The 27528-nt window shown below is 38.1% G+C and overlaps 1 protein-coding gene across 4 annotated transcripts in view; it reads right to left on the bottom strand.

Annotated features, from left to right (window-relative positions):
* Positions 1-827: 827 nt before the first annotated feature.
* Positions 828-27528, bottom strand: part of zgc:171572 (protein bicaudal D homolog 2) — a 52874-nt gene continuing 26173 nt past the window's right edge. Inside the window, exons 3-11 of one of the 4 annotated variants that reach the window (XM_066643394.1) lie at positions 20090-20242; positions 18672-18827; positions 17456-17755; positions 14603-14860; positions 13754-14503; positions 12533-12684; positions 6418-6649; positions 4785-4838; positions 834-3360 (exon numbers count right to left, since the gene is read on the bottom strand). In XM_066643394.1, coding sequence (XP_066499491.1) covers positions 4791-4838; positions 6418-6649; positions 12533-12684; positions 13754-14503; positions 14603-14860; positions 17456-17755; positions 18672-18827; positions 20090-20242 — 2049 coding nt within the window. In that variant the 3' untranslated portion in view covers positions 834-3360; positions 4785-4790. Of the gene's footprint in view, positions 6650-12532; positions 12685-13753; positions 14504-14602; positions 14861-17455; positions 17756-18671; positions 18828-20089; positions 20243-27528 lie in introns of all 4 variants that reach the window. The other 3 variants (XM_066643393.1, XM_066643395.1, XM_066643392.1) reach the window with 3 other exon arrangements.

Raw genomic sequence — 27528 nt, forward strand, 5'->3', positions numbered from 1 at the left:
AGAGGGATACATGTGTGTTTTACAAGTGGATCAGACACAGCAATTCTGCTGGAGTTTTTAAAAATGGTGCTTAATCAGACACGCCACACATGTTGAGACATTAGCTCATTTGGTGTTGCATTTTGTGTTAGCAGTCATCCGCTACCATCCAGTGTCCATTTAATGTTTGGCTGATGTGTATCAGTAATGCGTTCTGAAATCTTTCCATCTGCATAATTAGTTGTTTTGTTACGTGCATTCCTACAATTGAAAATACTTACTATATTTAAAAAATATAGCTAAGTTACCCAATAACTAGTTAGATCCAATCTGTTCTTGATTTTCTTGATTTTGTTATTGCACATTATCTGTCTAAAAGTTTATTTTGGATGGATAGGTTAGTTTTTGTCAGTTTTTTTAACCAAATCCATCTATTTTACATCACTTCAGCCTGCACTGATCTCATAAAAGTGAGTGTCTGCCAGCTTTAAAAGTATTTACAAATTGCTAAGTATTCAACATAAAAATATTGGTTCTTTTTCAGCGAGACTTTGGCTGACACTAATTTAACTGTTAAACTTGAAGTTCTACTTTCAAATATACACTAAACTGCCAAAATGTACTCCTCTAGAAATGCTATAGACCAGATGTTGGAAGATTGTTTTAATGATTTGATGGCAATAATTCAGCAACAAGAACATTAGCAAAGTCAGGTGCAGGATTATTTGTTTCAAAGTAAATACCAGTCCTAGGAGAAATTCTGAAATGTGAGTCTTATTCAATTATAAATTCCAGATATTCAATTGTTCAGGTCTTGCTATTGCATTATATGATAAACACTGAGTGTCTAAAATGATGAGCTTACCATCCACAGCTGGGGAAAACCCTTTGGGTGAGCTTTGAAATTGAGTGCTTTGTTAACTACTGATATACAGAGATATACAGCAATCAAATCAGTCTACTGGAAGCTGTGAAAAAGAAGCAGGAATAAAAACACGGCTGACTGATGTTTTAGTCCCATTTATTGATTTTAACCAGCATGACTACCTTTACACAGACCAAGTCACCCTCTACAGAAAACAAAACAACACTTTTTCTGGGTTAGTTCAGCAGTAATACGTCACTTAAAAGCCAAGTACATTTCTTATTTCCTTTAAATCTTTTTTTTATTATTTTATTTTATTATCTAACCTCTTTAAAGTTCTACGTTTGTTTTCAGTTCTGTGTAAAAGTTTCCATGACTTAAGTAAAACATGCATATGACATTGAATTTGAGTTCTTTTTTTGCCACTAATCATAATGCACGTTATTGATAAAGATTACAGTACTGCAAGACATTTCAAATAAATACCAACGTATGGATGAATTCATTATTTCATATAAAGGTATCAAACTCTCCTCGCGGATCAATACTGAAACACAATATGACCATGTAAATTTTGCACAGCTAGTTGAATATCACAACGCTATCGCTTCCAGCAAACAGAAAACCTCGTTCTCTGAGAAAATCACATTCTGAGTTGCACTTGATTCAATTTTTTTTATTTTGCTAGCATCCCAAATGTGCTAAATTATGTTTACGCCTCAACAAACCAGTTGTGACTTTCATGGCACTGTTCAAGCTTGTTGATGCAAAATTCTGTTTTCTGTTTCCTGAAATCACAATGCTTATAAAGATTATGTATAAAAAAAGCATTAAAAAACAAACCAAAACAGCAAACAAAAAGTGAGACTCAAAATGGACAAAAAGAGGACTCGCGTTCACACATTTGTCAACAATACTATCGTTACCACGTTACCTTCACCAAACAAAAGCTATAGATACACCAGTCTCCATCAGCAAAAACACCACACAAACGTGTGGTCTCTCTTTTTTTTTTGTTCATTATGAGGCAAAAAGAATTCGGATTCCCACCACTTGATTAAAAAAAGACCTTTTGCTAAAACCCCTGAATTTGCTATTGGGATCGCTGATCTCAAGAATTCAATGCAACTTCAAAGTTTAATTCACCAAATGTCTGAGACTAACAAAACACACGCTCGCAAAACCGATTGTGTGTCTTCTGCATTTATTGCTGCTTCTAATTGTCCTCTGAAGGAAGAAATTCTTTGTCAATTGCCTTACCTTCAGCAACATAAACTACAAAAACTAAAAGCTAGATTATAATTCTCTCTTGAAACAACGAAAGGCACTACTGGTCAGAACGAAGAGCAAAAACGAAGAAAAGAAACAAAATGGAGGGTATGAAAGTGGGGACGGCACCCACCGCAACAACACCTATGCCATCTGTCCAAAGTCAATCCTTTTTACTTTTCATATCAAACATAAAAATGGTGTACCGAGACTTGGCACGATAAATAAAGAGAGAATGAGACCATTCCAATTTGGAATTGATTCGATTACGTTCGCAGAAAATTCGTAAAGTCAGCGATCCCTAGAAAGCTTGAGTAAAGACGGGCAGGAAGAAAAACAAAATCCACGCATTTTTTCCTCGCACCGTCGCACATTTTGGTTTTCCCCAAGCCTGCTTTACCGTGTTAAGCCAGAACGTTGTCAAGTTTCTCCACGTTCACTTTGAACTATTCCTAAGAATAATAAATAGACAAAAAAGCCCAGCATCTGACCACCCGGGATTTTGTTTCAGAATATGGCAGTAGAACAAATGTGAAACATAATTCAAATACAATAAAACAACAATAAATGATCGACATTATAAATGAAATATAAATGTCAAATGCTTGTAGATTCATTTCACAGAATACAACAGGACTGGTTTGCAGTGGGAGTAGATTTGGATAAGTGAGTATGTATTTCTCTGTTCGTTGTATACAGAGGGCATATATATGCGTGTAAAATCTATTACTATCAATATATATGTGTAGTGTAACATATACTTGAATTGACTCACAAACCAAAGCACTACAAACCTTCCCTAGATTAATAATAAAGCAATATTCTCCTATATTAAAAGTGCACAGGTTAAAGGAAAAAAAATTATAATAATAAAAAAAAACAAATAAAAACAAAACAAATGACTATTTTAGTATAGCATCTGTTTAACCCCTTTTCTTGTTTTCAGATTAGGATTTAAACGTACTTAAATAGCCAATAATAATTTATATTGGGGGAGTTTTCAATTCCTTGTGAGCACAGGCTTCAGGTTAAATCTTAAAGCAGAAAAAATAATGAATTTCTTATTAATCATTACTCATTTGTCAAATGAGGGTAAACTGGGTTATTATCCAGAAATTTGAATAAATTGTTTTTAAATATTTAATCTTCCAGTGGATTCCACCAGTCTATAGCTTTATGGCAGACTGAGTGTGTCAGCAGTGACGGAAGGTCGACTTCCCAGCTCAAATAGGGGGGGTTGAATTTTACTGCAAAATGGAAAACACAAATAAATTAAGATATTAGCATTACTGTTATATTATAGCAGTGTGAAACATGCAAACTAGAGGCATGCTGGCAGCACGTTTATTAAATGCCAACGCAAACCAGAAATGCAGAGAACTAAATAAAATGCAAATGCACAGTTGGAAAGACAAAATTAGAAATTATTTTATGAGCAAGAGTCAAACTGGGTTAGTCACCAAAAGCCAAATATAGCTTTAAGTTGAACCCCAGAAAACAGGAACAGCGAGTGCAGAAAGCCATTAGCTCACAAGTATCAAAACCCCGCCCATTTGCTTTTGAAGCTCCACAGTCTCAAACTGTCCTCAAGACAGTGGCACAGCACGTGGAGCTTCTCAAGTGCCATGCAGGTTAATAATAAAACCAGGCATGTTATTGCATGCATGCCAACCAATGAGAAAGCAAAGTGGACTTTGAAGAGTGGACATTGACATCACACATCGTTGTTAATTCTGAATACTATATTAAATTAAACATGGCATACTGAATCAGTTGTCTATGACTAGTATAAAACGTCAATGTCCTCAGAGCCCAAGAATGACAAAAACAAACAAAAAGACAAAATGTACAAAGCTTAATTCCTAAACACAATTCATTTTTTAGCCCGTTCACAAAGTTCTGGGGAGTTTTCCACCCGTCTCGTCAAATCTGAGCAGTAAACTCTCCTTTCCTGACAGAACTTTTTAAAAAGGTCCAACATCTTGCATTAAGCCTTCTGTTGCCAACAGAACGAATGAAGGAACAGAAAAAGAGTGGTCAGATCCAAGCTGTGTTCATGTGAGTGTGTGAAGGTGTGCATATATGTGTGTGTGTTTGAGATAAAGAGAGAGAAAAAGATGAGAGCGATAGCTTTGTGTCTGTTTAATACAGTACGTTATCTAAAGGCCTAACAAGGGCTTATATGCAGCACAGTCAGTAGCAGAGTTGAGGACTGAGGTGTGGGCTCTTCCTCTGGCTAGGAGGAAGTTCACCTGGGAAAAAGGTTTCACCTGAATAGGCTCTTGTTACGAATATATATTGGTTAATAAATTTAATATAATATAAAAACAGTGATTTCCTCATCTGTCCTCAACTCTGCTTTTAGTGTAATAAAGCTAAGTAATTTTCATCGCCAGCATTGTCATCCTCATCTAAGCTCATGATTATTATTTTACTACAATCTCCACCCCCTGTGTTTTCGTTTAATGTAGCCTAGCATTAGCTTGCAACTTTAAAGCTTTATTTCGTTAAACAAAATGAGATGGGTCCCCCTTCCTCAAGTTGAAATGCCTTAGAAACTAGAGACATCTGGCTTGTTTATCACCAATAAAAAGGATAAACTCCACTCCGCCTCTGTTTCCTCAGTGCGCTCCTTGAGAGGAGGTCTATGACTACGTTATAGGAGCATTACCTGTAGTTATTTAAAGGGAGAATGATGAAGCGTGTGTAACAAGCTGCTGACAATCTATAAGGAGGAAGGTGGCAGGAGGAGCAAGGAGAAGAAACAGACGTTAGACAGGATAGAGGCCAATGACCGCACACTTATACACCCTACAACTCACTTTAGGTAACAGATGGAGAAAGGGAGGGGGTAAGCACTAGCTTTCAGCCACAAAGGACGGGGCTTTACACTGAGAAATGAACAGTTGCTAATAGAAATCAAGAGACAGGCACTTTTTCTATGGTGATGTCTGCTGTCATTTTACTCATTTTCATTTTGACATCCTGATCAGGGTGCTTTCTAGGTTGTGCTCTTTTTTTGGATAAGTTGGACCACCACCAATCAAAACAATTTATTTTCAAAGATTGTTATGTTTGTGTTTTGTTTTCTTTTAATCTGCCATTTTGTGCGGCAAAGTACGGAACCTGAGGCCCCTAGCTGAAGTGCACTTGATTTTGAGGGAGAGGCTTGATTTTTTCCCCTCCCCTCCTTCTTTATTCTCCAGTGATATGGCTATAAAGGACCTTCTCTATGATTCAGATTACAGATTCATGGAGAGAAACGTTCCTCTTTTGTAACTCCCCTCTTATGCATGTAGAGCCCTGTTTCATATGTGCTCAAAGTGGAGACGGAACCCAAGATGCTGTACAGTTCTAAGAAAGACAAAAGACAGGTTTTCGCAGCCAAGAATCTGTTAGCAATTGCAAATCGCATGCAAGTGCCAAAAAATACAAACCACCTGAATTTGAGCTCGTCATTCTGCGAAAAAAAAAAAAAAAAAAAAGTAAAACACGATCACCCCTCTCCCGCCCACCTCCACTAGAGCGAGGAAGGATCAAAAATGTCCTAAATTTTTTGGCAAACCCGTCTTTTTCACTTTTGTATGTTTTAATTTGTATCAAAAATACTTGTGGTTCTCCTCTATGGTGAGAAGAAATTGTGGGAATTTGCATATTCATGAGTTTAACAATGTAAACATTAGCCACCTGATTGGACATCGGGTTGCCGGGTTCAGGTTCTCCGAGGCAGGAGAGAGAGGGAAAGGGAAAAGGTTAGAAAAAGAGATCATGGGAAGGACATCTGCTGAGTTGCGGAGGGCAGCTACGTTTACAGCACAACCACAACACAACGCCCTCGTGGTTCCAACTAGCATGACTAGCTATCATGTCAGAATACACACGCACGCGCACACTTTTGGATACGAAGCTGCCACTTAAGATACAGCACCATGAGTACAGAAGGAAACAAATTGCCTTCTGTGTGGAAAAAGGGGGAAAAAAAAATCAATTTGGCAGCATTGAGCTAGCACTACCATATTAGCCACCTTCATTCGCAATAGCTACTAGTACAATGGTAGGCATAAACATATACAGCCCTAGTGGACACACATACACACCGTACATGTCAGCAAAAGAGCGAGCAAGAGAGCGCATGTGAGTGGGGCTTTGTACATTGACTTAGTGCCATTTAAGACACGCACACAATAGCGAAAGCTTTAGTCGCAGTAGATCTTGTATTTCTCGCTGCAGAACACCACAGGTGTACCCAGAAGGCCGTTGGGCTCACCGCGACCCCCACAGGTGGCTTTGAGGGTGGGACTTACATGCGGCTGCTGGATAGGATTCTGGGCAGATTTGGCCCGGGACGACTTGGTGCGGCCAGCTCCACCGCGGCGTGACTGCTCGTGGTCAAATTCCAGGTCTTCTAGACGCTGGGTCAGAGCCAGCTTCTGCTGAATGGCCATGCGGAGGAGAGAGTTCAGCGTTTTCTTCTCATCCTCTGCTGCTGCCAGCTGCCTTTGCATCTCATCCAGTTGAGTAACATACTCGTCACAGCTAGAGAGGGAAAGGTTAAAGATACATTAATTTATTATGTAATGTAACATCTTAATGTATGTTACAGGGCCTATTTCTGTTGCAGTACATTTATTCAAATTGGGCCAATGTTATATATATTTAATAACCTAGGATTCTGAGCCTTTTAAGTTTCTATAGCACTAAGTAAAATAGTCTGACTTCCGAAATTTGGTTCATGTCTTTTACAGTTTTATTAATTTTTCCCATTCTTATTTCCACTCTATTTTCTGTTTAAAGTAATTATGCATTACTCTGGGCAGAACCTAATCTCACAATATACGTATTACTTTCATCAGATAATAGTTTTTCAATCATTTCAATATATTTCAAACTGCAATTTATTTCAGGCAGCGCTGAGCTGTGTTCAACCACAAGATGGCGCTCCGGAGGTTTGAATATTCAAACGTTCAAACTTCCAAGCTGTTTTTTTTTTTTTTTTGCAGCCAATTGCATATTCTAAGGGACTAAGTACTTAGTACATACACTAGTACTTAGGTCTTAAATCTGCGATAAATTATTTAAAAACAACAACAACAACAACACAAGTGTATGTAAAATAATAAAAAATAATCCCATACACACAATGTGGCCATCACCCTGCTAGCATTACATGCTATGCTAATATATGCAATATGTATTTGAATGGGGAGATTTGAACAGTTATGAATAACAGATTCATAAGAGGCCCAGGCTTTGAACAGAGTGTTAGCAATAGAAGGCTCTAAAATAGACAGTAATGAATGAAATGGACATTCTTATAATGTATGTATAGAATCAATTTCTCTCTCGTTTTGTTCAGAATTTAAATTTTCTTCCCAGCTTACATTTTCTCATTGAAATCAATTCAGCTAAAAAAAATTTTCACTCTACACACACATCTTTTACTGTGTATTTTGTGTAATGGTCATGCAGGTGCTGAAATATTGTCTCTTCCCTCTGTGCCAGTGTATATCCCACCAGCATACTTAAAGAAACTACATTCAAATATGCTAATAATAATGAATGAAAATCAGCAGGGGGCAGGCCTGAATCAAACAGATTAATTCATGCTAATGAACTCTTATTAGCATTTATTCATAGTATGAACTTCTTTCCTTTAAAAGGCTTCTAACCAACATTTTTTGGATTTTTTGCCTCTATACATATATGAAATTTCAGTGATTGTATGAAAAAAAAACTGCAATATTTACATTACAAAAGCTGTAATATTTACATTACTATTTTCCAACTTCTCTTTATACCTTAGCATTGAACAGACTATTTCTTCCTTGTTTCTTTAAGATTAACACTAATATATACCCTGTGTTGTACGTTAAAAAACAAGAACAAACACTACTGGATCATTGTGAACCATTGTGGCTATGATATTTGTAAATATTTTGGTAATTGTGATAAATACAACGACACAATTATTGTATTAAATCAAATTTTTGAGGAATATTCACTTTACGATGCTATCTGCTATGCCCTCTTCTTTCCTTCTCCCCTTCTCCCTGACTCTAGTTACGTAACCTGACATGTGAGGACTCCTCTGTGATATGCCACACCTTGGTAATTATATTAAATGGTCACTCCTTTGCCTTAGGTTGAGCTTGACAGAACAGGTCTAATCTTTACTGATTGTCCAAGAGCATCAAAGCTTTATATACCTTTATTCTCAGCTTCTCCAGTTATTTTGCCTAGTAATTATGAAGTTATAAAGACAGAAAATCAAAGGCTTTTGAAAAGGAGTGGCAGGAGCAGTCTAACGGTTCACATGTATGCTTCTATGGAATTGGCCAATAGGTCTGTCACAATTATTTGTAACTGACAGATCACAATTATGTGCATTGATTGTGCTAACCGTAATTATTCTAAACAGATTCTGAATATATAGTCACATGTTTTCTCAACAAACAGTATGGGATATTTGTTTGTTTGAGTGAGATGGGATTAGGCAAATGCAAAAAAAAAAAAAAAACATAAGCATTTACAGACATACAGCAAACATCTTTTTGATTTGGACTGTTTTATAATTTCTGGTACTGTAATATATTTAGAAGACAGTTGATGAGAAATGTTTGTCACTGTAGCTGTGTCTCATCAGTTGGGAGCAATGAAGTAACAACAGTTAGGATATGTTAGATCATCCACATAAAATGAATACATTTTTATCTTATCATAACATTGTTATCTAAAATGCTGGAGGACACTGTTACTCAAGCTCATGAGTGAAATGAGACTATGTTACTAAGGCCAATAATTATGAGAAGAAACAAAGGCCAAAAATAATTTCTGATTTAAAAATTGGGTAGTTACAGGAATGAGTCACTAGTGCTGATGTATATTGAATAATTTTGTTCTAGGTATGTTCTGATTGGTCACTGGTGAGCTCTTCTGTGAAATGTTATTGGCTGTCAAGAGTTTTATTGACTGCCTTACAGCTATTTCCCACGGGGATGAACCTTAACCTAACCTTGGTCTAGACGACCCAAACACACACCCTCTTGTTTGTGTGTGTGTGTGTGTGTTTGTGAATCAAAATGAGAGTCAGCATGAGTGCAAGTGTGTGTGTGGGTGCTAGTCTTCCAGGCCATATAGACACACACATACACACACACAATGGAGATCAGTGAAGCTCCATTAGCCACAGTGTTCCCTTGGGAAACCTTCGTTCAAAAGATGCTAAAGTTCAGATGAGGGTGGGCAGATTTTCCCGGGAAAAGTGGAAGTGGGGTTTCTTTGTGTGTGTGTGTGTGTGCGCGCACACACTCATGAAGAGCCGAAAGTGAGAGAGTGGTAGAGCATGATAGATATATACACAACAAAATCCTAGAGGGGTGGGTGAAGTTGTATTGTGAGGAACGGTCACCACATTCAACACACACACAGAAAGGAGCTGCACTTTTACAAGGAATTAAAGGGCTACACAGTCCCTTCAGCTGTTCATAGGCAAAGTGGCATGGTCCAGAGTTAAAGAAATAGAAGAATAAAGAGAAAGGAAACAAAGAAAGTCGTTCAAAAAAAAAAAAGAAGAAGAAAGAACGAACACTAGATTGTATCTAAAGAGACACCCACTAGTGCCGAATGCAGGAGCCTGTCTAAGAGGATTTCTGTGATCTAACACCATTTTACCTGTTACGCATTGTCTACAAGGCCACTTAATGGTCCAACTCTGACACTAACTTATCATTATAGATTTTCAAGAATAATTCGCACAGCTGAACAGGCCTACTGCAAACTCCTAGGATCACTTACAGCTCAGTTGGTGGAAGAATATTTTCTTATGCATTTCCTAAACCCTGGAAAAAGTACAACTGCAATCTCGATTAATGTTTAGGCACGTAAATGCCTACATATTTTGTAGTTCTTTTAAATTGTGTTTATTTGAAGCACAATTCAATTATTTACTAATATTCCTATCTAAACCATTCTGAAATTCTGAAACTTTGTGAAATAATCGGCATATAAATAAATCTACAATATACTAAATAAAAAAATAAATGACAAATATGTAAATATTGTTCTTAAATATCTTAAGAGGAAAACAAGATCAAGAAGGAAAAGAAGAAGAAGAAAAGGGGAACCCAATCACACAAGCATATCTAATTCTGTTAACAAGAAGCTATACAGCTAATGGCGTGTGTGAGAACAGGAAATGGGTAAGGGTCACTATAGTTAAATTCAATAAGGACATGTACAGGCAAGCCTGAAAAAGGACAGGGTCTCTAGCACACACACACACCCCTTTCTCCCCAATCCCCTTAATCTGAAGTGCACTTGAAATACTGCTTACGATAAGAGCTAGACCAAATTTCCATATCTTCAATCACTATTCATTTCTCCCATAGTGTTATGGAATAATTAGCATGATAAAATCCTTCAAATATCTCAGGCCACCAGCATCCTAACATCGTCTACTGACCTCCTTTCAGCTTTTAATGTATCTCTATCACCAGCTAACCAATGAGAACTGATTCTAGAACAGCACTGGGATGGTGGGAAATTGGATTCAACCTCCTGCATGAAAATCCGCTAATTACCATAGCAATACCAGGCCCCTCCCTTACTGGGTATATATGAAGCTTTCATATGCAAAACCCAGCCAATCAGAGCCCCTTCCATTCACTGGTTTGACATTTGGCTCAGATGAGGTTATGAGAAGTCTATTTTGTAAAACTGAACTAAGGGAGCGTGTGGAAAAATGTGTGTGGTGTCTTTGTAATAAGACATGCTTTAAAATAAGTGGTAAAACCTCTTAGAAAGCTGCCTATATAGATGCTTTACGGGCAAATGCCAGAGCATACACACACACACACACACACACACACACATATAAACACAAACACAAACACAAACACATTCAGGCTGGTAATGGTTGACAATAGCAGTTACTGTGGCTCCAGGGTCCAAGGCAGTATCAGATTCTGTAGTGTCTTAGAATGGCGGTTACCATAACAACAGCATTCAATATAGGTGACTGCGTCTCGAGATAACATCCTGCCACCATTCATCACACAGTATTAGCTCATAACGTGATTATCAATGATGAAACTTATTACATATAAATGTAGATTAATATTTATTTTTCCACATGTAATAAAATCCACAGTAGAAGCACTAGAGCAACTTAGAACTGTAATCTTAGAACTGAATTAAAACGTTTTGAGCTTACAATCAAATACGGGTGGCTGTATGTGGGGGCTGACATTACTGATTCAGCAATCCTAGATACCCTTTCCTGCCAGGCTGCTTTTCATCAAACACCATACTGGCCACAGCATGTTGATATAAAGTTGCAAGACAGCTGCAGGCAGCCTCTATGATCAGATACAGCTATTGGATTACTAGACAAATTGCTTGGATATGTTGGGTGGGTGGGTATCTAAGCCACTTTCATGAGTAAGACACAGACAATGTTGTCACTTAAAATCAGTACCACAATCTCAGGCTTTTGGGAAGATTATGGCTACATTCTTATTCTATATAAGCAAAATATGGGTCAGAGGAAGACTTGGTAAGACAAACAGGTACAGAAACTCTCATCTCTGTAAGCAATCTAGACACACATCAGAACATAATGCAGATACCATCCAGGTGCCTGTACTGTGCCTTTTTTAAACACTTTAATCTGTAGGGGTTTTTTATGTAAATCTTACTTCCTGTTTTGTAATGGTTATGTGGAACTGAAGTGTACAGGCATTCATAGAGTTGATGTACTCTGCTAATATTTTCTACATGTCTGTACTTGTTTCCTGACGCTTTAAATGTTTATGCTATTCCAAATTATGCTAAAAACACAATGCTTTTAATATAGGATAACACCGAACAGACCTGATGACTGTCAAACTGATTTACAACTAGCCCATTTAACTAGTCCAAAGAAGAGGATAGAAAACATTTAAAGACTAGATGAAAACTGTATCCTCTCCCTGTGTAGATCTCCATTAGCCCCATATGCAAAGCAACACAAACACTTTTCATTTGTGTCCAGCCCTAGATTAGGTTTGGCCTCAGGCTAAATGGCTTGGGTAGTGGGGTTTTCCACTGAAAATCCTTTTTTAGTACACTAGCTAATCTTAATCTGTCTCTGAATACCCAGCCCTTTGTGTTGACATGACACACAGTCATATCCTTAACCATATGGCCTGCCTGCTGATGTTGTTTGATTGTAGATTAACTCTATCTCAAGTTCTAGTGCTTGCCTACTCTTTTGCTGGCTTTCAACCCACTCACCTTACACTGACCTGCGCCCCAGGAATGAAAGTTGCTAGAATATTATAATTATTATAAAATATAGAATGCTGGCCTTTGAAAAATATGTACATCCAGATATTTCTGTGTTATATCAAATGAGAAAGTAAGAGTGTGTGTATGTCATACCGTGTGGCGAACATGGCTCTGAGGGAGGAGAAGGTGGCAGCGTCCTCTTTCAGGGCTTTGAGCTCGTTGCGAAGCTTCATCATGGTCTCAGTCACCATGGCCTTCTCATTTTCATACTTGCTCTTAAGATTGGCCAGTGCAACCTCAGCAGTCTGAAGGGAAAGAGCACAGAAAGATCATAATATTAAGAAAAGGCAAGAACCATATCGAGGTAAAAAAAAATTAAAATTAAGTAATAATAAAGAAAATTAAACTATTATTAGTACAAAGCATTATGGCCACTACAGCTGAAAATCAACAAAACAAATGTGTTAAAAATGATACTTTAAATTTAGCTTTAAAGTCTACAGAGCCTGGAATATTATTGTGTCTATGTACTTTTAAAAGTGTTTTTTATGACTAATTTTATTTCATGGACTCAGACAAAGCACATTCTTTGTGTGTTGGACGGGCAAGAGGTCACATAGCACCTTCAAAGAGCTGAGAAAGACAGACAGCCACCTACCCAGACCAGACATCCTTTAAAACCTTGATCTTTATACGGTACAAAAAAAGAAAAAACAAAGCACCAAGAGGGTCAGCTGTCTGCAATAGAGACGCTGTGATGCGTCAGTGCCTACTCACCAGACTACATTTGCTCTAACAGGTGTTCCACTTTTTCAGTGCTCTGTTTTGTTTTCTACTTCACTCCTCTAAATTCAGCCAGTACAAGACCACACAAGTCTTGGAAAGAAGCCTGTTATTCTTTTGCTAGTGGATGCTTTAGTAATTTTGCATATTAACACCGCAAGCACAAAGAATGAACTATTGGATTTTGGCCAGTTTCAGTGGTAATTTTCACATTCACACTGTATGTGAACGCTGCTACACTTAAACCTAAGTGTTGTAGTGTAATTATGCATTACACATTATGATAAATAGCCAGTTGCTACTTATCTTTTACATCATAACACTGAAAATAAAAGGTACTGGCTTTACAGTGTTCTATTTTGTCACTGTCCAAGGAAAAACACGCATCTCCAAAATATTATCTTTACAGGAGAAGTGGAAAACCTTTTGGAGCATACCTATTGGTCCATTCATCAAGAACTTTTCACACAATGTGAAGGTTAATGCTGTTTTCAAATCATGGAGATGCAAGATTTTTTTGTGTAGAGTAGCTCCAGTTATAGATTATAGACATAAACCTGTCTTGGCTGATTTTGTGGAAAGCTTACTGACCTGCTTATTGGCCTTAAGGACAGTTCGTAGGGTGGCAATCTGCTCCCTCTTGGTGCTGAGGAGGGACTTGAGCTTAAGAATCTCCTCCAAGCTGGCCTCCTGGTCTCTGTCTGTGCCAGGGCCCAGCTCCATGGAAGCCACACGCTGGCGGGACAGCTCGGTGGTACGGTCAACGGCCAGCTGAAGGTGGCGGATCTGGTCACGGATTATGGCTACCAGGTTGTAGATGTTCATGGGCTCCTTGCGTGGGTCAGCCACTGGGGAGGGCAGGGAGGAGGAGATTGGAGATGGACTGTCTCCCTCAGGGCTGGGGAACAGGCCTCGGGTCAGCAGGATGGGTGAGCGGCGTTCACGGCTTTCGGGGCTGCTACGGCCGGTGGGGTTGGCCTTGCCCTCGCGGTAGAAATCTAGCATGACGCGATTAGGAGTCTCATTGTTGCACATACAGACGTGGTTGTAGAGGTTGGCTAGCTCTTCGCTGAAGGTGGCTAGCTCATCTTGGGCAACACTGAGGCTGCCTTGAGATTCTCCGGCTACCTCGCTTGCCTGCCGCAGCTCCTTTTCCAGCCGTGCCAGCTGCTCCCGATCTCCCCGGCTACTGTGCTCTAAGGCACTCAGCTGAGAGCGCAGGGAGACGACCTGGCTCTCCAGGCGAGATCGGTCTTCCTCATACTGCGACTGACAGGTGGAATACTCTGCTTTCAGGGTCTTCAGCTCCTCCTTCAGGTGACCCGCCTCAGATACAGCAACCTGGGATATTAAAACAGCAGGAATGTCAAACACACAATTCGAGAGATTATGATAAATCTTAAGACAATTTGATGAGAAATTTCTGAACAGTTATCTCACCTTGTACTTGCACTCCAGGATCTCAGGGCCATTGATGTCCACCTCATAGTAATCTCCATCCTCGTTGCTATCGCGTTCCTTCTCATTGTCCAAGGCAGACTGGCGCTCCTTGCTGGCCTGGAGCTTGCGCATGGCATTGAGGTTCTCAGTTAGACGGCTGACTTTCTCATGTTCTTCTGAGAGAGCTCCGCTAGCTTGCTCCAGCTGCTTTTGAGAATCCTGTAGTGTGGACAGTAACGACACCTTCTCTCTCTCCACCTGACAAATCAGAACAAGACATGATCACATTTTTTGTTCACAAATGATGAAAACAGTAACATTTCATGAAAACTCAGAAGTGCCTACATCGATGAACTTAATGCTCTCTATTTAAACATTTTCATTTTGAAGAATTTTGAAGTTGGGTGTGTCAGCAGATCGCTGAAATGATTTGTTTGTATTAAAGCTGAGTTTCGCCTAAGGCTGTTGTTGTGGCACTGTGATATTTGAGTATCTTTCCAACTGAATATGTGATTACACTGCCAAGAGCTGGGTGGGACTAATGAGACAATCTGAAATGATTGAAATCCCACACCCATGGGCTGATTTATGGTGATTGATGGTATACCGGTGTATATTCATTTATTCATATTAAAGACCAATTTATTGCCTAAAATAGCAGCATTAATCAACATCACAGAGGTACAGAAAATTACACAGCATCTGAAAAGTATACACACCAAACTAATACAGAATAATAATACAAAATAATACAGAAGTAAGCCTGTCAATTTGCTCAGTGATGGAAAAATAAGAATTTGTTTTGTAAATTCACTCTAAATTTGTTTTGTTGGATCATTGTTTTCAATATGGCCAAAAAGTAATAAAATATATATTGTTGGTATCAAGTTGAATTTAATAACACATAGTCTGTTTAAAGAATGATCAGCATGTTGCTACTCTGGTGTTGCAGCAATAATTGCAACTGTAGCTTTATCACAGATTCATGTTTTTATTACAGCAATGTACGTATGCAGTGCTCAGCTATCTTTCAAATATTACACTGAATCTCAGTTGTCTAAAGAAATCTAGAATATATTTTATAACAGAATGACATGCACAAGGTTAGTGGCATGTTATTGTCTCTGCTGGTGAACGTGAATTCTGAGTTTTTACAAGCAATTGACATTCGTCAATGACTTCATATTCACTTTATTTACTTTTGAGAGATGACTCATAGATAGTTCACATGTTCTTCAACTTTAAAGATAAACCTTTTTAAAATCAATTTTTCTTCACTGCCACACACACACACACACACACACACACACAGAGAATGGTGGAGTCTTGGGTTACGCTATCAGACCAGGGCTCAGCGGGGTGTTATTTTAGAAAGGTTCATGTTTAATTCCTGAGTCGCAAAATCCTCATTCACCTTCATTTATAATTCAACAAGGAGGAAATACAACCCCTTGACATGAGAGATCATAAGCCTGGATTTAATGAATATATCCATGTAACAAGCCAAAAACTACATTCCATGTTGTTTAACTGTAGGTTTGTAATGTCAAAAACCGCAAAAAATCGTCAACAACATTCAGTGTTGTCCTCTGATATCTGAATATGCAAAATCACTTTCAATGTTGTCTTATAGTATTTGATGTGATGCTATTTAATGAGTGTTTTTATTTCACCTTGAGCCAATTAAAGATTTCTCAAAGGCAGTGCTCAAGAGCAGCTCTTCGTCTAAGCTACACTAACATACTATGACGTGACCCAAATATGCATGAGGCAAGTCAGGAGACATCTCAGGACACTAGCTACTCCCTGACTGAGTGGTGGTCTCACTCTCCCAATGGCTGTGATGCTAGATTTGTTTAGCCTCGAAGAAACCACCATTGATTGGCTGGTGTTTCATGGATAGCTCTTTGAGAAAAAGGTTTCAGCGAGCATCTTATTGGCCAGATTCAGATTACCACTGTGATGATGCTTCTCCCAAACCTGCTGGTTGTGGCTTATAGTGCATGGTTAGAACAAGCAACTTCTTTGATGAATTCTTTCAGACAGAAACAAGCAGCTCACCCCCTTGCCAACAACTCACAAGGCACCCTGGTTTCTATGGTGATGGCCCTTAGAGGTCAAAGTTCATAGGCTGATTTCCTAACAGATGGCAGGGCTGACAGTCCACTGTGCCAAAAGTGGGCGGGGCTGGGGAGCTAGGCTCGTTCTACTAATAGGATTTAAACAGCACAGCTGTCAGCCAATCACAATATGGCATTCGTCACACAGAAGACACATTATTGAGTAAAGAGCTCATTTTACATTAATGGCATCAACTTTAGTGGAGTTCCCATCATCATGAGCAAACAGTCAGATTAATCACATAACTTTTTTTAAAATTCTCTTGTTCTAATTATCATGTAGTTTTATTCACAAGTTGACTGATTAAATTTTTTTTGCATTATTTACTGAGATAACTTATAGTGGATTAAAACCTGGCTAAACATTTGGAAACAAGAACCTTACTTTCCTGTACAAGGAACAGTTCTGTTTTTAGATTCACCTTTTGACAAATAAAAATGAGGAACATTTTTTGGTTAAGACAGATGAGCTATGTTTCAGACAAATATCTCAAATAAAAGGCATCACAGAGTAAATGCAGAAAGGAAAAGCTGCACAAATATGTGTGCAAAAAGATTCTGCAAGATGTTATATTGCCTCCTGATGACAAGTCAGCATTGTGTGTTGCCTGCAGAAGAACAATTTTTATGGTGCAATATTGTCTCTTGATGGCAGGCCAACTTTGGTATTTTCTGCTAGGTCTGAATATGTATGTTTAATATTGGCCAGCTCACAGGCCAGATTTGTTCTTACCTGCACAAGCTGTTGTTTGAGCTTCTGAATTTCTGAGATGTTGAGTTCACTCAGCAGGTCGTCTACAAGGCTGGGGGCAGGATGGAAAAGGTCGCTCTTTTTGGGTGTGGAGATGCGGTTGTCGTCGCCGTTGGTGATCTTGTCGAAGCCGTTCTCGTAACCATGAATGGGGTCGTCGTTGTTAGGCTCAGTTGCTGCGTCATCACTGAACTTCAGTCCATCCAGGGAGATGTTCAAAGGATTGTGGTACATGGTGTCCCCAATGCTCATGTAGTGGGACAGCTCCTTCCTCAAGGCCGCCTGTGTCAAAATAGTGATTCTTCAGTTTAGTGAGCAGTACTTTTGCATGCAGCATAAACATTATCATAACCATCCAACTGATATGTAAATTCAAAAATTCTAATAAGCTAAATCCAGACAGACAATTTCGTATAGTCAAATATTTCATCTGGGGCAGCACAGTGGCCCAGCAGGTAGTCACACAGCTCCAGGGACCTGCTACGCTACGGGTGACTGTCTGTGAGGAGTTTGGTGTGTTCTCCCCGTGTCCGCGTGGGTTTCCTCCGGGTGCTCCGGTTTCCTCCCAGGGACCAAAAACACACATTGTAGGTGTTCTTTACCTCATTGTACAGCTACACTATTAGGGGACTGATGCCCCCTCCAGGGTGTATTCCCGCCTTGCACACAATGATTCCAAGTTGGCTCTGGACCCACCGTGACCCTGAACTGGATAAGCGCTTACAGATAATGAATGAATGAAATATTTCATCTCCATTCTGAGCTTAAGGAACAATTAATATAATTATTCATGATTAATTGCAGCTAATTGCAATGAAACTAAATTGTTTAATTTGCTCATATTGGACTCGAATATATTTTTACTATTAAAAAAAAATTATTTAATGAATGTATGAATGTGTTTTGTTTCAATCTACATTTAGAAAAATACTATTGGTTCTTTATTGGCAGTTGCAATAAATTCATGTATCTGTAATATCGGCCAAATTTATGGACCATTAAATACCTAATTATCATTATTTGAACTAATTTAAGCTTATGTTTAGACTCATACACAGTACACATAGGGTCATCCATCAAAAAGTCTAAATGTAATTACTTAACTGGGATAATGTGTTTATCCCCACTCATTATGACAGATATTCTAATTTGTTGTATGCTATGGGCTGTGTCTGTTTAATTCTGCTACAGCTCTTGCCTTCTGCTCTCTCTCAGTCTTGATGGTCTCCAGAGCTTCTCCCAGCTGCCTCTCTGCTATCTCCTTCAGACGGATGGCATCCTCCAATTGGCTGTTCAGGAACTGTGTGTCCTCCTCCAAGCGACGAATCTCATGCTTCAGTCCCTCAAACTCCACCTACAAGAGGAGACATCAGACAGGAAGAAACAACTGATACATTGTCGTTTAATACAACCACACTCAATTTTCCAGGACACGAATCACTTCGCAACTGAAAATCAATGAAAATTCATCAATTTAAACAGGATTTTTCTCTTTTGAGGGAAACCTTCAGTTAATACATGTTTGATTCATTTTTTTGGTGCCCATTTTTTGGAGCCTAAACAAATTACTCCATGATTTTCTATAGTATGCTCATATAAAGGCATTAAAGTATTAAGAAGACCAATGGTAGTTAAACTATTGCAGCTTTTAAAATCTGCACACGTACAAATGCAAAAGTTTGTAGACATCTGCTCATTCAATTCTCCTGAAATTAAAAATATTAATAGTTAATTTTTCCCCCGCTGGCTGCAGTAACAGTTTTTACTCTGCTCAGGAGCTTTAACACGGTTGGATGTTGGAAAACATTGTGACTGAATTCAGCTACATAAACATCAGGTGACAATCACCACTTCAACCTAACAATATGAGTACAGAAGAGTTTTATAGCATGTGATATCTCCATGTAAATTTACCTTTGAGAGCAAACAAATTAGATTCTAGGGCATCGTTCTAATATGACTATCTATAATTATATGAGACTGCTTAAATAAATACATAACTGTGACAATTCTAAACTGTGTCTTCTGAAACGTGTCTTTCAGCATACAGTTTAAGCTGTAGATTTCGGCAAAGCTCCAAATCACTTCCAAAGTTATTTTAAGAGAGCCAATTACACTGTGTACTTTTGCCTGGAGAGCATGTACTAACATGTATTGGACTATAATTATTAACCGTTATGGTAGGCATGTTTCAGCAGAGGCATTTTTCTGCAGAGCAATGTCTAATTCATCAGTGACTGGTTGCTGAACTTACCATTCCCATGGACTCTTTAAGGAGAAGTACTGATTGTCATTTAGGTAAGTTTGAAGTTATTGGACAGTAATAACAGATCATTTGGCACTTTTTGTGACAGAAATTGCATTTTCCCAGCGTGAAATTAAATTGTAGCATTAGGAGGCATTAGGAGGAATCCACACCCAGTTTTGTAGTGTTAAAATCTATTAAAATATACAAAAGGATTTTCTTCAGACCAAAATCAAATGTAATCTGACTACAATTTAACGGGTGTGGTTACATTCATCAGTGAATCAGTGTTATTATCTGGTTGTTAGTGCTCATAGATGTGTTTCTGAAAAGGTGAGCTTAAATTGATGGTAATTGATTGGCGGTTTTACCTGGCCCTGTTTGAGCACAGAGACATGTTTCTGCAGAGCGATGTTTTCCTCCTCCAGCTCGCTGTAGTCCTGCAGCAGACGAGCCTCACGGAACTTGTACTCTTTAATGTCATCGCGGAGACGGGCCCTCTGCAGCTCCACCATCTGACTGTTCTGTTAAACAAAACATAAAAAGACACACAACAGGATTAGGTCAGTTACATAAAACACGCTTATTAATGAATAACACTCAGCATCTTGCCCACACCTTGTTAACCCTAATAGTGTAGCTGTACAATGAGGTAAAGAAACAATAATGAGAATGATACATCCTCTTGAATAATGTCAAGGGTATGTGGTGTGCGCTTGTTGGAGACAGGCTATTCCCAGTTGTCATAGCAACCACCTAATGGTTCACTGGATGGCATGGAGGTGACACAGATGGTGTGCGTATGAGTGTATATGTCTGTGTGTACAGTCTTGTGTGTGAGTGAAACACAATGGGAAATTAACACTGAAGAAAAGTCAGATAATAACCAGAATGCGAGATACAAACACAAGATCACTCACATGCATGTGTAATGATGTGCAAACCACAAAAACACACACTCACACACACACACACACACACACACACACACACACACACACACATACCCATGTATAGAAAGAATCATGAGGATATTTGTGTGTGAGTATGTGTGCTCCACTGTCACATTGGGTAGCTGAGACTGGCATGTCTTGACTATCACAGCCTAAGGTATAAGCATGGAGGAAAGCAGAGAGAGCATGAACAAACAGGCTGCAGGCTCCTAGGAACAAATCAGTCAGGCTTAAAGCCCAGTGTCTCACAAATCATTATTATCGTCTCCCATCCCACTATTGTATGTACCTTAAAAATCCGCTTTGATATTCCATTGCATCAGTCATTAACTGAGTTCAGAAAAATCACCAGAAAACCCTCCACCCCCAAAAAAATAAAACTTAAAATACAATTTACTTTTTATATGAATAAAGTTATTTACGTTAAGACAATGAAACATGCAGTTGTTAATGTATAAATGAGAATACACTGTATAATTGTTTGCTACAATAAAGATATTATATTCCTTACTACTCCCTGTGTATGGTTTATTGTTGAGTTAATCTCACTGTTGTTTAGTGTTTACTCCAGTAACTAATATCATCTAAAATATCATAAAATATCATCTCACTGATAGCTTGCTCAATTAATCATATTACAGCCGGTGGCTGTAAAAGTTACCTGATGAGTTCAGTAAATAAAATGTATAGCATGCTCAAGTTTCCTCTGTAGTAGAAACATGTTGTTCATACTCAAATGTATTACGCAACATAAGGCAATGTATTCATTCTGAGAGCTAAGGATAATGCGGAAGTCACCCTGCGCAAGTCACAATGTGGTTCCCTCATCGTTTGAAGTTACTACATAACATATATGACATAACTGAGTATCAAATTACTTTTAACAAAAGGGTAATATTGCACTCATGGCCTTTTGTATTATATATACACTTTCATCTCAAAAAAGAGTGCCTCGCTTGCGTGCCTTCACTCCAAAGCTTCAGCTGCGTACCTCTTCATCCATTCACCCTCTCAACTTCTAAGCCTTTGGATCTGAGACATGCTACACCTATTTCTTTATCCCTCTCTCCATCTGTCTTTCGTCCACAATCCCAACTATCAGAGAGGGCAAAGCCCAGTCCCAGGGAGACATAGGTGGGGCGCTGAGAGGTAGGCCTATATATAAGCCTTCAAAGAAATTTCATATATTATCTATACACACACAAACACACACGCACACATACACACTTTTATATTTTAAGATTCTCTGTATTTTCTTTCTTTTTTTTAAAGAAATTCAAATTAGGATTTTAATAATGCTTCCAATTAAAATACCCCTAAATTCCAAAACACTTTACTTGGAGGGGGAAAAAAGCAGAAACATGTTTAACAAAATATTACACTAGACTCAACCACTAAATATTTACAGCCTCCAATATTTTTTTTTAAAAAATGCTTTCTAAACTTCTAAAGAAATTTGCAGGGATACTTTTCTAAAATGTTGCTTGTTTTAGCCATAGCACAGTCTAACGGAATCCTTAACGTGATGCTAAAAACAGGTCTACTAATACTTTTGAAAGACAAATGATCCTTTCTGTTTAAATATTTATTTCTGCCTAGTTATTTTAGGAACACAACCACAAAAGCACAACAGCAGAAATGAGTGTGTCCTGTTTGCTGTGCATGCATTAGTTTACAATGCCATTTCCTTTTCCAGAAAAGCACTGGAAGATATATCAACAGTCTTGCATTTGCACATACTCTCAAAAACACACCTAGTTCTGAAAACATTGATTTTGACCTAGTACACTACTTACAAACTACACCCATCAGGTAAATACTGATGAGTCTATGAGCATGCACAGTTATGCTCCTTGATGATATTATTTGTGTTATTTATGATTGTAAAGGTTAGAGAAAAGGTTACAGATAACATTATACTTGACCTGAGGAAATGCGAATCATGTGACAAGTGAGTTAACCAAGGCCACAATCATATATTTCACTGAGCAGCTCTAAACATGTCGGCACCTCTCACAATTCTTTAGGCTTGAGAGTGACCATGTGAACAGTAAATCCACAGGAGGTCCCAGTCAGTTTCAAACAAACAAGCAAAGCAAAATTATACATTCTGCCTGGCAAGAACTGCACTTGCAATCGTATCATAAAACCAGGTTTCCCATGTAGCTAATAATCTTTCTAGAAGTGCTGTGAACCAGCTAGCCTGTTTAATTAAACATTATATTTCCTAAAGAAATATAGAACCAGGGTTGTTTCATAAATAATGCAGCACTGCTATGGAGAGAGCTACAAGACGTACTGCTACATTAACTCTAATTTTGTTCTTAGAACCAGCAAATAAAAAGCAAACGTAACATTTTAAAACAATGCATAATAAAGCAAAATACTTTTAAACCATATTCAAATAATGCTTAGTAGATATTTTATATGTCCTATTTCACAATGCAAAATAATTGTCAAACAAAAGGTCATACATCTGACATTCTGACAAAATAGTCTTGAGGGGTCGCCTTTATACTTCTATGTAAACCTTTCACACTTTAACATTTATGTCAGTAAAGGTTAGGGCTTTTCATTTATAGTGACTGAATGTTCCCTACGGATACATGCATGTTCTTGATTGTAAATTATGTCCGATGTGACGGTGTTAGCTCTGTGTGAGCATTACATTTAGTAATTTCAAGACCCCAACTGTGTCTAAAGCATCGGATACTATACAGATAATAACCTAAGCCTAGGTCTGAACATTGCTTATCCTTTTCATTTTAAATGTGCAACTGGCATATTAAAGTAAAACTAACATCCAGCTATGAATTATTACACTAATATCAAACTTTACCTACTCAAGTGTGCTTAGACTAACTCGCCATATTCAGACTGTATCAGTCACCATGCTTTCTGTAGTTACGAACAAGTACTCGTCGAGAAGTCATGCAGATGGAGACAATTTAGTTTGTTTTGGAAAGAACGGAGACAGTTTATTTTAACGGCAGAGACAATTTACCCTGCCCTTCAAAAGACTGCACTGGAAGCAAACAATATTGAATGACCTTAAATGATCCCTAACTCAAAATATCCCAGACAATTCATGTCTAAACATTTGACCTACAGAAAAGTAGGCACTTATTAATTTAATTTTTTTTTTAAATGCAGGGACTCCTAACGTCAGTAAAGTCAAATACAACATTGAAATTTAATACATACATGACAATATACAGTTACTTTAACTTTTGCAAATCTTGCAATCAAATTAAAAGGGATTTATCCAGATCCAGTCATTTCTATTTAGGATTAAGTGACAATGCCAAGAGCAAAAACACTATTGATTTATCTCAAATGAAGAAGGAAAAAACTAATTAATCTTGGCCTCCTGTCTCCACATTTTTACAAGTATGAATCAGTTTTTACTCTCTCCTCATGTGAACTTTTCATTATTTTTCACATCAGATTAATCCTGACAGCTATGAACCACGCAGCAGCTAATTTTCAGTTGCTTTTGGCAAAGTCACAAGCTCCTCTCTGTGTCCATCACAGTAAAACTGAGGTTTAAACACAGTGTAAGACTTTTAACTTCGATTTAAGCTCCTGTATTTAAAATACATTGTATATACACCAAACACAAACAGAGAATGATGGAAATGGCCTGTTATAGTCTGAGTCACTCTCTAAAATTCCTATCTGGTGAACTGCTTTCTCTGTCGTTATAATCAGAACCAGCTGTGAAAGACTACAGAGCAGGGCTGCTTGATTATGGCAAATTTTATTTGCTTGTTTATTTTAGGCAGTACTGAAATCACAAATATTTAAATTGATAACTGCCAGATGAATACACACACAAAATTAAATAAACAATCTAAAAGTACTAATACAAAAAATCAGATCATTAATGTGGTAGTACATTGTCACAACCTGCTAAAAACTGCTAAGCATATATTAAATTGTTCAGTAATCTATTTTAAGCATATTCCAATAAGTAACTCAGTCCAAGCAAATGCTGGACCACTGTCATTTTAAGATTTAAAAACACAACATTATTGATTTTATCTCAGTAATCTTGTTTTTAGTTGTAGTTTAAAATAAAACACTTTCACATTATGTTGCAACAATTATAATAGCAGTTATAATAAGTGAAGAATTATGAGTGACTGAAATTTTATGCCATCATTTTGACCATTGTGTATTATAAAGAGATGAGGTCACCGAGGGCTACATATTTTTGGTGGGTGAGCTGTTCTCAGAGCAGAAGTGACAGTCTAAAAATGGCTGTAAACTGAGTAGCCACTTTCACTTCAAGATTTCTTATCTAGTTTGTATCCATCATAAACATTGGTGATGTACTGTGGTAAAATCACATTACCCCGTCTCCCCGTGTAAAATTAATGACAAAGCAGCAGTGTTACATTAGGTGTAGATCGTTCCGTCTGTCACTCTCTAATGCTGACCTGTCTGGCCGCCCCTTTTTGTCCAAGGTCATATGAGCCCCAGCTGTGAGGTCATCACTACAAGACTTAATGAATACTGAGCACCAATCAAATCAAAACGAACCACAGTTTCACTCAAATAAATCAGGATGCAAACTGAGGGCATGACCTCACAGCCTGGGTTCTATTCAAAAGCTAAGGCCCAATGGAACTGCAGATGCTGCCTGTTATTTCGTTTTCTTGTTCTCTAACGGAAAGAATGAACTTGATATGGACTGAAACGTTCCCTGACAAGACATGCAAGATGTGAACTGGGTTAAGCAGACGAATGCCCATCAGTAACTGATGAATGATATTTACTCAGACAAGCGAGGGAGAACTCCCTGGAGACTTGTGTATGAAGTTATAATTTAGGACTTCTACATCCTGGGGGTCTACAATTAGCATAACACATTTAGCAATTAGGACCCCTTTGAGCAGACAAACTTATTTTATTTACAGGCTTGTTTTTTCTGGTTATTAGTGATGCTGATCTCTGTTCTAACACTTTACCCTTAGTGTTTAGACTGGAACAATCAGCCATTATGCATGTTTATTAGCAGGCTACATTACACATAAGGTATTTTCAGCAATGTAATAAACAATTATGTAGCTAATGTCTCCTAGCCAAGTAAGTAATCCATGATCCTTTAGTTTAATGTGTTATACTGCCCTAGATGCAATTTTTTCTTGGTCTATGCTCTATACTATTAATGAGTAACTGTAACTTCAGGCTGGTGCATACTTGAGGAAATATCTCACCCAGAGAGTGGAGTAATACATCTTTCTTATATTTCTGCAGATTTCCCAATCTCTCACCTACTTTATTCTCTATATCTAGATTTGATTTGCAGTTGGGGAAGGGGGTGACAGTCAGATCTGGGAGTTGGACAGGTACAGTGTAGATGTAGTGCTGCAGCGTGCATGAGTTGCTCAGGATGTGACTTGTATGGAAGGAGAACATTTGTTTTGACATATAAATGCTTGGAAACTGCATCCAGAACATCAGTGATCTTAATTTCATGGAAAACATGCATTTTACTGTATTTTTGTTTTAAATACATGGGTTTGAGAGCATGTGAATTATGTAAAAGTTTGTTAAGATTCAGTCCATTAAATTTATAAATGGAAAATAAGCTGCTGCAAAAAATAAGCTGCCATTTTGAATTAACTGCTTTTGCAATGTCACAAACAAACAACATATTAAAATATTTTATCTCCTTTTATTTTCAGCTCATTTTATTTTATGGGATATGGAGTGATTAAAACTGCCATATAAAGATGAATGATGACTATTTGAGGTTTAAAAACCTACACAGACATTGTGAGTGAAAATTAGGAAAAACAGCAAATGTAATAAAGATATAGAATCAGGGCCATTAACTACAATAAAAGCACTTTTAGCATGCTGCTTTACTAATACCCTTTTAAAAGGTTAATTTAGATTTAATATTCCTGCTGATTTAATGTTTCGGCTAATGTCTTCTATTTTGTCTGCTCCTTCTTTTCCCTGGAAGGAACGGGGACTTCCAGGCAGCACGAGAGATTACAGATATGACAGAAACACCACAACACCCCTCCCCCACAGTGCTCTCTCCATCTCTCTCGCTCGCTTTCTCCTTCGCCTTCCCTCTGGCACCCTGACTCACACCATCCCCCACTCTCCGCCTCCTTCTGTCCACCCATCTAACACATTTCTCCTTTGACCTGGTTTCTATCATGCTTTTCTCACTGTTTCTTTCTCCTATTTCAATCCAAATATGTATGTAAGTATGTGAAGACATTGTTTAACAGATTATCTGCTTTTAGTTCAACAAAGCTAACATATTTATATGCTGTGTGCCTCATATGTCTTGCCAAGCCCTACATGGATAAAAACAGCCTTAATAATTCTACCTTCAGGTCATGTATTCTCTCTAGTGGATTAGCTTGAGCAAACATACATGGAGAGAGTGTTCCTGTAACAGCTCCAAAATATAATGTGCAAGGGGGAAAACAATGCCTCGAATCAAAACTCCATTAGTACTCTGAGGGCAATGCTAACCATGGTTGGACTAAATCAGTAGCCACCATTTTCCTCAAACAAAAAAAGAAGACGGAACAGAAGAAAATAAACTAGTTGAAGTGAAAGAGAAAGAGAAGAAGGAACAGAACATTGGATGTGCTTTGATTGGTGTTGTGGGGTGGAGGGACTTGCTGTTATAAACTCCTGATAGACCATGTTTTGCCGTAATGAAATCTCAAGGTCATGACTCGAACCGCCTGGTGCCCCTGAGGACAAATGAGATTGGTTTACGGCAGCAGAGCAGTTTGTGAGTGTGTTTGTGTGGAGATGATCCAAAAGTCAGTTAAGAACATAAAATACACTTGTTTACAGATGTGCAGGTACAGATGTGA

Source organism: Hoplias malabaricus, chromosome 14 (genome assembly GCF_029633855.1).
Source record: "Hoplias malabaricus isolate fHopMal1 chromosome 14, fHopMal1.hap1, whole genome shotgun sequence".
Lineage (NCBI taxonomy): Eukaryota > Metazoa > Chordata > Actinopteri > Characiformes > Erythrinidae > Hoplias > Hoplias malabaricus.